Source organism: Ctenopharyngodon idella, chromosome 2, assembly GCF_019924925.1.
Source record: "Ctenopharyngodon idella isolate HZGC_01 chromosome 2, HZGC01, whole genome shotgun sequence".
Taxonomy (NCBI): domain Eukaryota; kingdom Metazoa; phylum Chordata; class Actinopteri; order Cypriniformes; family Xenocyprididae; genus Ctenopharyngodon; species Ctenopharyngodon idella.
In genome coordinates this window covers 29,383,425-29,399,660 of record NC_067221.1, presented here as the reverse complement: position 1 = coordinate 29,399,660, position 16,236 = coordinate 29,383,425, and the positions used below count along the sequence as shown (strand labels likewise).

Sequence of the window (16,236 nt, the reverse complement as noted above, 5' to 3'; positions counted from 1 at the left end):
TTAAGTTCAATTTTGATTCAGTTCTGTTCAGTGTTAATTCAGTTCAATGTTGATTCAGTTCAGTTCAATGTTGATTCAGTTCAGTGTTGATTCAGTTCAGTTCAGTGTTGATTCATTTCAGTTCAGTGTTGATTCAGTTCCGTTTGGTGTTGATACAGTTCTGTTCAGTGTTGAATCAGTTAAGTTCAATTTTGATTCAGTTCATCATTTTCTGATGGTGTGTGTGTGTGTGTGTGTGTGTGTGTGTACAGGTGCGGCAGGAGCTCTGGCGTCTTCGTCTCTCGCCCTCTTCTCCTCGCTGCTCCTCGCGGCTCTGTTGAGTTTGATTCTCTGAATGTAGATTCATCCTGATTCAATGAAGCTGAACTCTCACGGATGAAACGCGCTCATATTCCTGAGTCCGTCCGGACTGAAGATTCAGGACAGAGCGTGTGTTCAATGTCGGTTCAATATGCCTTACAACATCTCATCTCTGATTGGTCCAGCGGGAGCTGCCACAGGAAGTGCTGCCGCGAGACTTCCTGTGAGGCTCAGCGGGGACGGATCAGCGTTTGAGCGTCTCATGTTTGTCTTCATGTCGTCGTCAGATCAGTGGCTTTCTCTTATTTCTGTGACGGATACAGTCAAAGCAAAGCAACAATTCATTCACTTTTACTGGTTTATTATATATGCAATAATTTATATAGATATTCGTCTATTCGATATTGTATCTGTTTTTATATTAGCATATCTCTAGATTTTTTAATTAGGACTATAATTTCTGCATTGGAGCGTCAGCGGCTGAATGAGACGGACGTTTGTGTTTGTTTTCAATCTAATGAAATATGATCAGCTGATGTAAATGAATGCGTGTGTGTTTCAGATGAATATAATGATCATGTGATGATTTATAATTGATTCATTAGCACTGATTCTTGAGCACAAACGCTTGTTTTGACTGTATCGTTCTGTCGTTCGCAGGTGATTCGTGATGAATGTCATTGAACTGCGTTTTATTTTCATAATAATGTTTGTAACAGTCGCTAACTTTAATGAACATCAGTCTGTTTATATTCAGTGTCGCTGATTCAAACAAAAACTGATTCATTCCAGTCCTGAAATCCTCTCGTTCTGGAGCGTTTGCTGAAATATATGATTTCTGTTGGAGTCATTCATCTGATGATAGAGGTGTATTTTGTGTTCCTGATCAGGGGAAACGCTGCGGTTTTACTCGTATCAGGATCAGAAGTGTCTTGTTTTTAATGAAGCAGTGGTTTAAAGTGTTTCTCCTGGTTTAAGTGCTTTTGCTCCTGATCTGCGTCTGCGTGAGAGAGTTTTGCCAAATGCATGGATGCCTTGAGCTTTAGCGGCCTGCAGTTACTCAGAGGCCAGATGCATGATGGGATTGAATGGACTGATCTTCATACTCATTGGTTCAGTTCAAGCACAGGTCAGACTCTTTAACTAGACTAACCTGTCAGTGATTACCTGCTTCATTCAATTAAACTTTATAGAGACCAAACAAACACGTCTGCTGTGAGTTTCATTATTCTGAATCCATCAGATCCAAATCTGTGTGCTGAAATATGGACCTCACTGAACATTTAAACATTCTCCATTACAGTATTGACCAAAAACATACAGTTCATTGAACACATACTGAGCCTATGATGTTCAGATTCATGTTCAGTGTTGATCATCTACTAGAACTACAATTCCCATCATGCTCACACAGTGAACACACGCCTCTGACCTTACGAGGACAGGAGAGCTAAAACTTTGGGAGAAACCAGGCTCAGTCACTCGTTTCTCCTCTGGCCAACAAACGAACAGCGTATGATTATGAATGATTCGGGCAGTGTTACAGGTCAGAGGTCAGATTCAGAAGATTTCATCCAGTTCCATCTGCTTGAAGATCATATTCATCGTGTGGAGCACCAGTCTAGTTCAATATATCAATATCTGCTCATAAAGGTAACTAGTTTCAGGGTTGGTTGTAAAGTCATGTGTCAACATGTCACATGAATCGCTCATCACGTCATTAATATTTTTATTTTATCAGATTCAGGTGACGTAAGGCTGATTTTTGGAAAAGATTCACTGGAAGATCATCTAACACTTGAGTTTTATAAAATTCAACATTTATTTGTTCTTTGTGAAGGAAACACCCGATGGATCAGGTATGATGTTTTCACGTGTTCCACTCCATTGAGACAATAAAAGTAACCTAAGTAATTATGATATTGTTATTATCATCAGCACTGAGACAGAAAATCACTCAATTTCACATCCTGTGGATAACAAAGTGATTTCACTGTTTATTATTCATACACTGACACAGTAAATCATTTTAACCTTTGTAAGATGTTCATTTGGGAATGTGATTTTGTAACAAAATAATGTTTTTTTCAACAAATGTAATTTTACCTTAATGTTTTTACTCCACATTTTTGCAGTTTTGGGTGATTTAAGGCATTTAAATTTATATAATTACACTAGTTCTGGCATGAAACTCTAGATGGCGCAGGTCTTTAACTCACTTGGTAGCGATTACATCATCATCTACATCACACAGCTGATGAGTAGCCTTAATTTCATTGGTTTATAAAACAGCAGAGCTTATTGGCGTAGATGCTTCAAACCTGAGCATGCGCATTCCTTCATGTACGACTTTATGAATGATCTATGATCAATTGGCTAATGTTTTGATGAACCGCGTGTGATGCTGACGCAGGAGCCGGCCAATCATGAGTCGTTCTGATGTAGAACCTGGAACGCAAACAACGACTGAGAATGACACAGAAGAGAAGAGATTGTTGAATAAAGTGGTTATTTTTGTTTTCTTTTTGCGCACAAAAAGTATTCTCGTCTCTTCATAACATTAAGGTTGAACCACTGCAGTCACATGACTGTTTTAAAAATATCTTAATTTGTGTTCTGAAGATGAACGAAGGTCTTACAGGTGTGGAACATTTTTTAAACAATAACTTCATCTATTCTGTGTCTTTAGTAAATAAAACATTAGCCAGTAGCTCCTAACTAAAACTACCATGGTTCCTAAACAGATAGTAAGATATGATTAGAGTTAGCAGCACTTAATATTTCGGTAACAGCCTACAGCCAAATCATTCACAAAATCATACATGAAGGAATGCACATGCTCAGGCTTGAAGCCAATAAGGTTTGTTGCATTATAAACCAATGAAATTGGTCCAGACTGCAGCTAGGGTACCAGCAGCTGATTGGTTTCTGTTGCATTAGCAGCCAATGAGCTGCGGCTCAGCATTCAAACAAATACAGGTAGTGCTGCTGTTCACAACTCATCTGGAATTGAGATAAGTGAATGATCTTTAATTCCACGACTTTGCGCATATTGTGTGGTCTGGTTATTAATTCCTAAATGGAGCAATCTTACAAGTTTCAAACTAGCTTCATGTTAGAAAACGATGTGTTGCTTGAGTGAATCACTGAAGCATATAAGCAGCAGTGTTTACTGCATGTGTTTGTTCAGCAGCAGCGCTCTATTGTGTCATGAAAACAGTTAAAGTGATATAAACATTTGCGCTTTAAACAGCATTCACCATATGTGTGTCTGTAAAGCTTTAAACCATCAAACTAGCGTATTATTTCAGTACCTTGATATGAGGATGAATGATCACTTCATTTTTACTGAAGCTTGACCAATATGTGCTGTACGAAAACTCAGATCTCTTCAACTCAACAATCGGGTGTTCTGGAAACTCATTCATCTCTGTTTTCTGTGGAGAAAATAATAATGTATTAGTGCAGCATGAATGAATTGTGCTGCTTTTCTTCACAAGATACTTTCAGCATTTGAAGGAAATATTACACTGAACGACTGCTTGATTTTACAGGGATGTTTTTAATTGACATTCTATTTTCAAAGTGATCATTTCTGTGTTAAATGAGGATCATAATTACACACTTGAGATTTAATATACACTAGAAAAGATACTCACACTTTCAATGACTATCATTTTCCTACAGTGATCACAGTACACTGATCCCACAGTCTTATTTCCACAAGCATATGCCTGTAAAACATCTTCCTACATTTGCAGTGAAGAAAACAATGATAAACAGAAGGAACATTTCAGGATGACACAGCAGAATAAAATTGCTTTTGATTGTTGCTGGTATCTGTGTATAGAATTCAGTTCCATAGAGATCAACTCAGATGAGTAATGATCTTCTTACCACATCCTGAGAGTTTTGAATAGAGACTATCAATGAGAGGAAATCCTCAGAGATTTGTTCTGGTTTGTCTCTGCATGACCTGCATGTTCTTGTCATCTTCTTAGTGCCCTTAAAAAGCTACAAAGATGAGAAGAAATCAGACATTAGGGATGATCCACAGATATATGTGTGCTTTCATTGTTAAAATGATCATTCTCTGCAGTTCAGCCTCCATCACATTAGACTGCTGATAAACCTTTAATTGTGTCACAAATGAACAGTCAAGGATACATGTGAAGTAAGCATGTACAGACAATGAAGAAGCAGGAGATTAAAACTAAATAAGAGCCAATAATGTGTCTGAACTTTCTCTGGAGAAACACTTCCAGAGCTGAACTGCTGTGAGATGATTGATGCTCCTTATGAAAGTCACTGAACACTGAGACAAAAGAGGACAGAATAATCCAGAAGAAACTAGTTACCTCAGAGGATCCAGGAGTCTTTTTAAGGATCAAACGTAGAAGTACTGCTGCATCTTGTTTATAAACTTTGGGTTTGATGGAGAGAAGCACATAACAATCAAACACATTCAGGGACAGTTTCCCGGACAGAGATTAAGCATAGTCCTACTAAAATGGCCCTTTAAACCAGATTAAGAGAAATCAGCTTTCTCTGTCATGGTTTTAAATAGTCCTAGACTTAGTCTAGTCCAGAGTTTAATAAGCTAATATCCTGATGGAAGATCAGAGCTACTTCAGGACTAAATTGAGGCTTAAATGAAACCTACCAGGAGGCAGCTTTAACTCCAGATTAACATTGTGTTTAAAAAAAGACACATGTATTACTTGGATAGATGCAGTCGTGGTCAGAATTATCAGCGCCCTTGGCAAATATGAACATAAAATTCACAAAAAAAGTTCACAAAAACTTTCATTGAAGTAAAATTCTGTCAGGACCACTATCGTCAAAGATGATTAACAATTAGCATACAGTTTTATTGGCGGTATGGTTCTGTTTTGGGCAAGAACTTCCTGAAAGGCTTAAGCAACAAGCATGTTGCTAACAATACTGGAAAGCCTTAAAGGGTTAGTTCACCCAAAAATGAAATTTCTGTCATTAATCACTCACCCTCATGTCGTTCCACACCCGTAAGACCTTCGTTCATCTTCAGAACACAAATGAAGATATTTTTGATGAAATCCGAGAGGTATATGACTCGACAGCAATATAATCAACACTTTCAAGGTCCAGAAAGGTACTAAAGACATTGTTAAAACAGTCATGTGACTGCAGTGGTTCAACCTTAATGTTATGAAGAGACAAGAATACTTTTTGCAAAGACAAAACAAAAATAATGACTTTATTCAACAATCTCTTCTCTTCTGTGTCATTCTCATACGCCAACTCATTATTGGCCGGCTCCTGCGTCAGCATCACACACACGCGTCGTGCTGATCACATGACCAGCTTTAGCCAATAATGAGCTGTTTAAGACTTTTGCACAGTACTGTATATATAAATGTAAAATCCTTGAACAGTCTTTGGCCACTCACTACGCATTAAGACAATATAGACACGTCCTCTTCCAGACAGATTCATAACATTTCCTGTTGATTGGAACTTCTTAATTATTGCTCTGATGGTTGAAATGGAATTTTTTTTTACTTTCTAGTTTGTGCTATTTTAAATTTTCTGCTTTCTAATTTGTGAAGCGTAACAATCTTTTGCTGCACATCAGAACTATATTCTTTGGTTTTTCTCATTGTGATGGATGATTAAATGAAACTGGCCTTTTTGCTCTCTCATATTATTAGTTTTGTGAAACAGGAAGCCATGGCTGGAGAATTTCACCCTGGTGTGCTAAAACTGTAAATATGAATGGGAATATAAGAAATCTTCAGAGATTTTACTCTAGGGGTACCAATAATTGTGGCCAATGTGTATTAGAGAAAAACATTTACTTAAATTCCCCCCTCACTTTCATTAGTTTTACTTGTTGAAATGTTTATTATTATTACTATTTACCAAGGGTGCCAATAATTCTGACCATTTCCTTCTCAGTTCTATGCAATTTTAACCTTTCTTTGTCCATTCCATGTTTTATAGGCAATTTGTGTGATGCTAGTTTCGATTAGCACAGTTGGTTTTAAATTAATGTTGTTTATTTTAGTTCAGGACTGCATGTGTTAATCTGTACTTAATCTGTGTTTCAGAAAGCCGTTTTTTTAAACCATGATTAACTGTTCTAAGGCCTACTTCTGTCGTAAATTAAACACTGTCCAGTAAACCGCCACATATTTAATAACATTTTATCAACAAGAATATTGACTGAATGCTGGAAACATCAATAAAAGAGACCAACCGTCTGTAATTCCGAGGCTCTTCATGATCTCAGTTGTTGAAACTGCATTTTTCTCTTGTGTTTCCAATTCTTTGAACAATTTCTTCAGCTCTCTAATGAAGTTATCATCAGATGAAACACTACAGAAGACATTGAGTGTTTATTGATCAGCTGTTGTTTCCACTGCAGGAAGTGAAAGACGTTTCTTTACCTCTTGACATGTTGTCTGAACTCCTTCGTCATGAAGAGCGTCTGAAGAACTGCATTCAAGCAGGAGGAGGACCCTTGATTCTCCAGCCCACAGTGTCCTTAAATGAGAAACACATTGTTAACACTGACTGACGTCAATCCAGCTGACCAGAGAAACTTCAGAAACACATCCAGCAGATCTTACAACATACAGCGCCATCGAGTATCCATCGAGATCAGAAACAAATGTTGACTAGCTTCAAAATGAGATCTGTGGCCAGTTGTATAAACTTCACTATATTAAGACTGTGTCTTAAGAACTAGTTTGACCAACTTGCAGTTAACCAAGGAGTAATCAATGTTATTTTTCCAATTCCAATTACACCAATCTACCTTTTTATGTAATGGACTTTAAAAAATTAGGACCACTCTTCAAGAAAAAAATAGTGTCTTAGCTTTTAAGACTAGTCTAAGTGGTTTATGCAACTGGCCCCTGGACTAAAAGCATTTTGATTCGGCATAAGTCAATCAATATTCATCAGCTTTAACAGGAATGAGATGAAAAGTGAGAAGAGAAGTCATCTATCGTTGTGTGTTATAATGTCCATCTTCAGAAAACAACCCAAATATAAATGTTTGATTGAAGATCAAACTGTTTCTCCCAGAAAACAAAGCAGATCATTGTGAGAAACACAGACAGTAACGTCAGCATCAATGCTTTACTGTAGCAGGAGCTTTACATCTCCACAGGGATTCAGGGACGGAGAAAGAGTTTTCAAATCATGATTCACACAAGCTTTATGGAAGGAGGATTTTCAGATCAGATGAAGGTTTTATTTCTTACTTCTTCTCTTGTCTGTTGAGTCAGACTTCTTTGTTTTCATTGAGAGACTCTGGAAAAGATCCTCTCTGGGTTTCTGTGTCTTCAGGCTCTGAAATATGTTTTACAGGAACTTGATCAAACCCAAAGTCTTTTTACACATACAGTACTACAATACAATATCTGAAAACTGTGTCATAAACGACCCTTTATTACCATCTTTATCATAATTAAATAATCACTATAACAGTAATAATATTGGAATGTCAAACACCAATCATCTGTCATAAAACAAGCACATGTAGACGTCGACTGCAGACCACTAGTAGGCAGTGTCTGCGGTCATGTTGAGGATCAAGGCGAAAGCCGAAGAAGAAGCCGCTTGTCATGTACGTTGTCAGAGAAGCTTACAAATAGAAGAGGCAAATAGGTACCGACTTTTGTTGCAGTATGACTGCATGTGTCCCCTGAAACAGAGCATTTTTCATTCCTATGGAAGTTGTAAACGCTTTCTCTTCTACTATTGCTCTGCGCCAGCTTTTCGACCAGAGGGAGGGGTTCTAGCAGACCAATCACAGCGCTTGCGGTCCGCGTAGAATTAATGCGTTGTTACATTTTTGAAGAGGTGCACGTCAGGCTATGTCGTAGGCTACGCACGCTACACACAGCCTACACCGTAGCTGCGGCGTACACTTGACGCAGAAGTATAAATCAGCCTTAACAAAAAAATTTAAAGTGCCCCTATTATGGATTTTTGAAAATAACCTTTCATGTAACATAGCTCTAAGTGAATGAAAACATCCTGTTTTAAATCTGAAAGTGCACCGTATATAAAGCTATTGGCTCTCAAATGTAAAATAAGCGAGTAGTTTACAAAACAAATCCCAAGCCGTTTCATTGTGACGTCAAGATGAAACATTAGCATATTGCCCGCCCACTTATTACGCACGCAGACGCCAGGAAAACTTTGAGGAAACCCCTCAAACACTGCCAATACATTAACAATAAGAGGTTAAAGTTAATCTTTACAGCGATACCACAGCAGTATAGCCCGAACCTTGTGCTGTGTTCCCGTCATTTTACTGACGACTGCTTCTTCAACCTAAATGCGTTCAAAGAGGGAAGGATGGGTCAATACCCAGTTTATTTGGACCAGCTTCTTCCTCCTCCAAATTACAACCTGTAAGTATGATTAATAATTGTTGCTGTTATGTTCTCTGTAGCAGCACAATATGTATTTAGTTCATTGTGTTCGCCCCACGCAGCTTGTAGGTCTCCGGCTAACCGGTTAACAGCAAGGAGGGGTTCTGCAAAATGAATCGTTGAGTCAATCGTTTGGGAGTTGTTGAGCAAATAAGGTAAAAATAAATGCATATTATAAGACAATTAAAGTGTTTTGTTGGCCTTGCATGCATGTAAACCTGTTGTTGGGCACTCTCAAAACAAAAATAGGAATCTTTCAAATGCCAAAATAAGGGCACTTTAATAATGGATATGGGAGGAATGTGTCACAACACACAGTGCATCACACTCTGCTGCGTATGAGTGCCTATGATGACCCCTGTCCACTGTCGAGAGCACCTACAATGGGCATACATGCATCAGAACTGGACCTTGGAGCAGTGGAAGAAGGTCACTGGTCCGATGAGTCTCCTTTTCTTTTACATCATGAAGATGGTTGTGTACGTGTGTCGTTAACCTTGGGAAAGTGACGGAACCAGGATAAACTGTGGGATGGTGGAGGGAGTGTGAAGCTCTGGGCAATGTTCTGTTGCCCTGAGTCCGGCCATTCATATAGACGTAAATTTGACACGTGCCACCCATCTTAACATTGATGGTGCTCCTGGTGGAAGTGTCTCTTTCTGCAGGATAATGCACCCTGCACACAGAGGAATGGTTTTAGGAACATGGTGAAGAGTTCAAGGTGATGCTCTGGCCTCAAAATTCCCCAGATCTCAATCCAACTCTGGGATGTACTGGACCAACAAGTTCGATCCACAGAGACTCCACCTCTCAACCTACAGGGCTTGAAGGATCTGCTGCTAAAGTCTCAGTGCCAAAGGCCACAAGATACCTTCAGGTTCTTGTAGAGTCCAGGCCTCAGCAGGTCAGTGCTGTTTTTGCAGCACATAGAGGACCAACAGCATATAAGACAAGTGATCATAATGTTTTGGCTCATCAGTCTATATCAGGGGTGGCGAACATCGGTCCTGGAGGTACTGCAGAGTCCAGAGTTTAGCTCCAATCCTAATCAAACACACTTGATCAAGCCAATCAAGGTCTTAAGGGTTACTAGAGAGCTACAGACAGGTGAGTTTTATCAGGGTTGGAGCAAAATTCTGCAGGACTGTGGCTCTCCAGGATCGATGTTCACCACCCCTGATCTATATACTACTCTGAACCTTTATGCTAATGCTGGACTTTACTGCTTGCATCTGTTTTAAAAGAATCTTATTAAAACTGAAGCCCAATTCAGTTCTAATGACACAAACCACAGAATACAAGTAAATAATGCACATATTTGACACAATCAAATTCATTAGCTCTGATCTTCTCCAATGTGAACAAAATGAGAAACACAAACTCTGATTAAAGGCATTTTGATTCCACATAAGCCAATCGATATTCATCAGCTTTAACAACAGTAAAGAAGGAAGTGCTATAGAAATAAAGCTGAGTTGACTTGACATGAGTCTTCTCTGTGATCATTGTGAATCTGTTATTTACTCTTAATACTACTCTTTGCTGCACATGTGTTTACATGAGATTTGTGCCAGAGACTTTCACTGTGTGTGAAATTAAATTATTCCCTACTATATACTATGTGAAAAACAATATGCCAACAGAGTAGTATCTAAACACACAGTATTCAAAAAACAGTGGACACTTTACTATCGAATAAGGCCATGAAGAGGATTTATGAATGACAGTGAAGCGACACGACTGACACTGGTAGGTCACATGATGGTATATTCAAATACAAATGTAGTACCTACTCAAAGATTCTTAGGGAAAAAAGATGCACATACACTGAGAAGATTCAGGACCTCACTTACATATAAAAAATATATATGACTCACCAATGATCAAACTGTTCCTTCCCTAAAAGAACCATTTGATACTGATTAAGAACATGCTGCAAATTATAACCAAGAAACTCATTCTCACAAAGCTTCTTAAATATATCAGCTGATATTTGATGAATGATCATCATACCTCTGTGGTGACGCTGATGACATCACTGTATACGGTGTAGTTGAGTATTCCCAGCGCTGCACATTTGATCTCATACTCAGTTCCTGCTCTCAGATCAGTCAGAGTAACTGTGTTTTCATCCTTCATCACAGGTTTAGATGTCCAGACTCTGTCCTGCTTCCGTTTATACAGTAATCTGAGCTCCACTGTAGAAGAACATGATGGAGGAACCTTCAGAACCACACTGTTATCTTTGACCTCTTCAGTGATTGGACAGGCTGGTTTGGATGGAGGAATAAAGCAAACAGCTTCATCACATTCACTTTCATACAGCAGAATGCAGCAACCTGGATTATTCTTCATTTCCTTTGAGGACACAATGAACTTGGCTGGTTCACGGTCTTTTGAATCAATCAAGTTCTTAAATATCTTCAAGTTGCTCCTCAGTGTCTTTTGCATCTCAGGAGTGAGCCAAGACTTCTGCTCTGAATCAGGGCCATTCTCATCAGTTTCTCCTTTTGTTGAATTACTCAGATAGGTGGTTTGTTGAAGAAGCAGAACATCTGACCAGTTCAGTGATGTGAAAGTGTAGCTGACCAGATTCCCAAGTTCCAGTTCCATCAAAAGCAGATCTATGTTGTCTTCTACCTGTGCACCAGCATCCTTCAGCTGTCTGAGGACTGATTTAATGACGTCAGACTCTCTTTCTCTCTCTTTCAGCCATTCTGCAAGATCACCTTCACTGAATGGAGATTCATTATGATCTTGTAGAAGATCATTCAGGTCAGTTTCCTTCATCACGTCTCCACGGATGTTTGGCAGCAGAGAGCCAAGTTTTTTCATAAGTCTTAATTTGTACCTGTAGCAGTTTTGCTTCATTTGCAGAATTTTATCCTGAAATTCAGCAAAAGTTGAAGCAGGCAAGCAGGCAAGGTCACTGCATTTCATCTCAGTTGTATTTAAACTCTCAATCACTGATTCAGTATCAAGGATTAGATCCATGCTGATGTCCTTCTGAAGCTTTGAAGCTCTTGAGAGAAGTTTGTCCAGAGGATAAAGCCAAACTCTCAGAGGAACTGCCAGCTCTTTCTTTTCTCCCAGCAGTTTTGGAAGATCACTGAAAACCTTCAATGCATCTTCAAAAGAGGTTGGGTTAGACGGTAGCTGGAAGTCACCATAAAATGTGCATGTAAATTTTTGGACTGCGTTCTTCTGAGTGTCATTCATCTTCAGATTGATGTTTGCATCTACTGAAATGAACTTGAGCTTCTCAAGGGCCACTTTTGCTTCTCCTTCTACTGTGTTTAATTTCTCATCTGAGGAAACTTCTCTATCAAACACAAAGCAGGCGTCTGCTCCATACAGCACTGCTGTCACCACGTGTGTCGCTGTATCATTATCAAGAACCTCACGATGAACTATATTTTCAGGTACCACGCGATTCATGGTCAGTTCTTCATACCTGCAGGTTGAATGATAATGTAGTGTCAGTCTCTGCTGTCTGAAAGACTTCTTGGTGTCGTTGAGATATTTGGCTGTTCCACTGACACTGACGAGTCCACCTAAAACACTCAGTTTCAGAGAGCCGTCAATGTTCATTAAGTTGGATTTGTCCTGAATAGAGTCTGAAGCTGTGACTTTGAAATATGTGTTAATTTGGGGACGGACTCGTAAACTCTGCTGTAGCTTCTCTGGATCCCACAGTGTGATTCCTGCAGTAGGGAAAGTGTTTAATACAGTACAACCATTATTTACTATTTAACATTGTACATGAACTTTTTTATATATCACTACATTTATGTCTTATCTCAAGACATATTTATTCTCCCTGGCTTTTAACAATCCTTAGTACATTATCCTGGGTTTCTCTTGCATACTGTTGATTGCTTATTGCTTTATTTTTTTTTACTTCTTTATCTTTTTATTTTATTCATTGTGATTCTTTTATTCTTTGTAAAGCATTTTGGTCAACCTTGGTTGTTTTAAATGTGCTCTATAAATAAGCATTGATTGATCATGATTCATAATTAAATCAGGGGTTCCCAACCATGTTCCTGCCCCCCCAACAATGCGTGTTTTGCATGTCTCCTTAATCAAACACACCTGATTCAGGTCATCAGCTCATTATTAGAGACTCCAACACCTTAAAAGGGTGTGTCAGACAAAGGAGACATGGAAAATATGCAGTGTTATAGGGGCTCCAGGTTGGGAAGCCCTGTGTTATAGGCTGGATGATTTTGTGTTTGTGTACCTGGTATTAGAGCATCTTTCCTGCAGTCATACAGCATCCCCAGCTGGAAGGGTCTCCCTAGAGCCGCTGTTTCAATCACATTCACTCCCACTGGATCCATACTAAACACACAAAAACACACCAGTTTGTCATGCTGGGGCTGTATTAAAATGCACAGTGATGGAGTATTAAACAAACTAGTCTTTAATGATAAATCCAAACAAGGGAACATGCAGGACATAACTAGGAAACAGGATAACAAAACAACCACATGAACAAATGACGATTAACACTGAAAAAAGAACTCAGGAAACCAAGGGCTTAAATACATTGGGAAACAACGATTGACCACTGAACATAATGAGTAACCTAGGGGAACAATGAATGGAGATGGAGCCGAAGGATGTGGAGACCTGGGCGCAGATGAAGAACCAGTGAGAACAAACCACAATGATGGCTTCAGAGACCACAGAGGAGCCGCAGCGATGAGCTTCTGAGATGGAGCCAAGGTGCCAGGAGACTGTGGTGGAGCCGGTGTGACTGAGGACCAAGGCGGAGCCGGAGGGAAGGCAGAGCCAGATGGAGTTGAAGGGATGGAGAGACATAACACGGGGGACAGCTCAGAAGTCCATGGTGCAGGCAGGACCAAGGAGGAGCTGGTGGAGCCATAAGGATGATGGTCCATGGTGGAGACAAGGGGGGGAGGAGCCAAGGTGAAGTCAACTGGTTGATGGGCTGAGGTAGAGTCACAGGATCAGCAGTTGGAGAGGATCCACTTAACTGGGTAGAGCTGGAGACCGGAAGACCCTAGGCAGATCCTCACAGAGTGCCGTTAGAGGAGCAGTCGAGGGGCTGAAAGGAACCAGTGGAGGTGGAACAGAGGAACTGGCTGAACCAGGATGAGGAGGTGGGAGAGAGAGACTGGGTATGAGCTCTGGAGACTTAGAGCTGGGTGGAACCAGCTGGGGCATAGGAAACTCTGGGCAGACCAGCAGTGATGGGAGAAAAAGGGAAACATACTCTTCCACACTATCAAAATATCCACTAGAGGTCAGCAGCAGCTCACCCTCAGCTTTGGGAGTGTGGGCGGTGTTGCACAAGCATTCCCACGGTGACGCACGGCGACGGTGTTGCCGGCTCACACGCCTGTGGCTCGGGCTCCGGGACGATGGTTGGCTCAGTCCTCATTACAAAAACGGGTTTCAAAGTGCAAGTTTTGAAAACTATACCATTTTCTTCTCTGTGTAAACTGCAAAACTGTGAATTTGTGAAAACGATGACGTCATGTACATGCGTATTACATGTTAAGTTTATGGGCCCTATCATATAACCAGCGCAATGCGGCGCCAGATGCAACGCAAGTGTTTTTTGTTAGTTTCAGCCCGACACAGTCATCATTTTCACATCCTGCGCCACGTTGTTTAAATAGCAAATGCACTTGTGTCCATCTGTGCCCCCATGGGCATGCTGGTCTGAAAATGAGGTGTGTTCAGGCGCATTGTTGGCATGTTGCTATTTTGAGGCAACTGAAAACGACTGTGCCATTGACCAACTGAAACCTGGTCTAAAGTCAATGGTGTTATATATACATATATATATATATACATTTGTTATTTAAAGAGCACATTAGTAATATGCGCCTATAGGCGGGTACACAACGGCGTACACTTTGCTTATTACACACACAGGGACGGCAGCAGCACACAAACATGCCAAATATTACAAATAAAAGGATTCCTCGCTAGAGAAGTGTTTAGTTTTTCCACTTGCAAATTCCACCATGTAAATAGCGAATCCGCCATGGCGCGAGCGCACCTGGCTTTTAAAGGGAATGGGAGATGAGACTCTGATTGGTTTATTGCACGTTACGCCCAAAACACACCAATGACTCATTAAGAGAATAGGGACAACCCTTTTGGACCATGTGCCTGGCGCACCGATCATTTTTCCCGTCGTTAAACTAGCAAAAGTGGATTTGGACATGGCGTAAGTGCACCTGCGCCATGAGCTTCAGACCATGTGCTTAGATCGTTAAAATAGGGCCCTATAAGTGCATAGTGTTTCTTTACAAAGTGACATCGCCATCTACTGGCCGGGCAGCAGAATACAGTGGTTTTAGTCATTTTCACCGATCCGTATGAACAGGGATCGTTTTGACAACGGTGTTGTCTGTACGTGAAAAACATAAACAGAAAAACTTACGTTTTTTAGTTCATTATTGTCATGTAAACGTATCCTTTGTTTGAGTTGTTCTTTGTCCATTCTCATTTGTTTAGTTGGTTGATATTCCAGCACTCTACTGTGCGCCTCCATGTTTATTTTTGAATAAAATGACGTCTGTCTATAGATCCTGTTTTAAATGCTGCAACCAAGTCTTGCTCAAAGTCAGTCAGAAGCTGTACACTCAGGTTAGCATGGGCAAATGATGTTGAGTTATCAGCTTTTAAAATCCAAATTACTTTTATTCTAATTTTCTAAAAAAGTCATTCAATCATCGTCTTAATTAGGATCATTTAATCTCACAAAATTTCTGACAGATGTGTTTCTGTGAGGAATCTTTGATCCAGTATGTAATTCTCTCTTAAATAAGTTTATTTCATTTTCATATCTGTTCTCTTACCTGTTGTCCTCTTCAGTGTTTCCTCGTCAGCTGATGTAGAACCAGAAAGCTTGTGTTTGACTTTGATGTGTCTATTTCTTTTTAAATATAGTAGGAAAATGAAAAGACTTAAATCAGAACTACAAATGGTATTACAGTCTGTTAAGCCACGTCAAGATTATCGATTGTATCATTCAGTGAGGAAAATGTCTGTTTTACCTTCACTTTCAGTTCACTCAGTGTGTGTGTTTGTCTCTACTGCACCTAACCGCGAGATCATCCTCCCCTGAGCTGAAACAGAGCCGTGCAGTCGAACACTTTCTGCTTCCTGTAGTCACGCTCGTGAACTTCATCTTCTATCACAGATGAAGTAGAGTAGATGCAATTGTAGCCTATATGTACTGTATATGTAATGTAAATGTTTAAGTCTAGAATGAATAATGTGGAGCTTAAAGTGCTTTTAGATAATTACAATTGTATTTCGACGAGTCATAATTATAATTTGACTAGTCAGAATGATAATTAGACAATATATGCAATTATAATTGCACTAGTAAGAAATGATTAAAGAAATGATAAATTAGAAATATCTCTAAATACTTTATGACTATAGTCAAAACTCCATTTATCTGTAATGCCATCATACTGTAGATATCTTCAATAGACATGTCACACACAAACACAAA

At 39.7% G+C, this 16,236-nt stretch overlaps 2 protein-coding genes across 11 annotated transcripts in view; one reads left to right on the top strand and one right to left on the bottom strand.

The window, feature by feature from the left end:
* The window catches only part of cntn1a (contactin 1a), a 30,944-nt gene extending 29,439 nt beyond the window's left edge, over positions 1–1,505 (top strand). Inside the window, exon 24 of the mRNA XM_051860054.1 lies at positions 252–1,505. Coding sequence (XP_051716014.1) covers positions 252–334 — 83 coding nt within the window. The 3' untranslated portion in view covers positions 335–1,505. The remainder of the gene's footprint in view (positions 1–251) is intronic.
* LOC127494164 (stonustoxin subunit beta-like) overlaps positions 1–15,786 on the bottom strand; it is a 231,044-nt gene extending 215,258 nt beyond the window's left edge. The window contains exons 1-11 of one of the 10 annotated variants that reach the window (XM_051859916.1): positions 15,572–15,786; positions 12,973–13,073; positions 10,743–12,433; positions 7,551–7,638; positions 6,729–6,825; positions 6,539–6,657; positions 4,659–4,723; positions 4,198–4,314; positions 3,960–4,049; positions 3,615–3,737; positions 2,269–2,766 (exon numbers count right to left, since the gene is read on the bottom strand). In XM_051859916.1, coding sequence (XP_051715876.1) covers positions 2,725–2,766; positions 3,615–3,737; positions 3,960–4,049; positions 4,198–4,314; positions 4,659–4,723; positions 6,539–6,657; positions 6,729–6,825; positions 7,551–7,638; positions 10,743–12,433; positions 12,973–13,072 — 2,532 coding nt within the window. In that variant the 5' untranslated portion in view covers position 13,073; positions 15,572–15,786 and the 3' untranslated portion in view covers positions 2,269–2,724. Of the gene's footprint in view, positions 1–2,268; positions 2,767–3,614; positions 3,738–3,959; positions 4,050–4,197; positions 4,315–4,658; positions 4,724–6,538; positions 6,658–6,728; positions 6,826–7,550; positions 7,700–10,742; positions 12,434–12,972; positions 13,074–15,571 lie in introns of those variants that run through there. The other 9 variants (XM_051859884.1, XM_051859901.1, XM_051859856.1 and 6 more) reach the window with 9 other exon arrangements.
* Between the last annotated feature and the right edge of the window lie 450 nt (positions 15,787–16,236).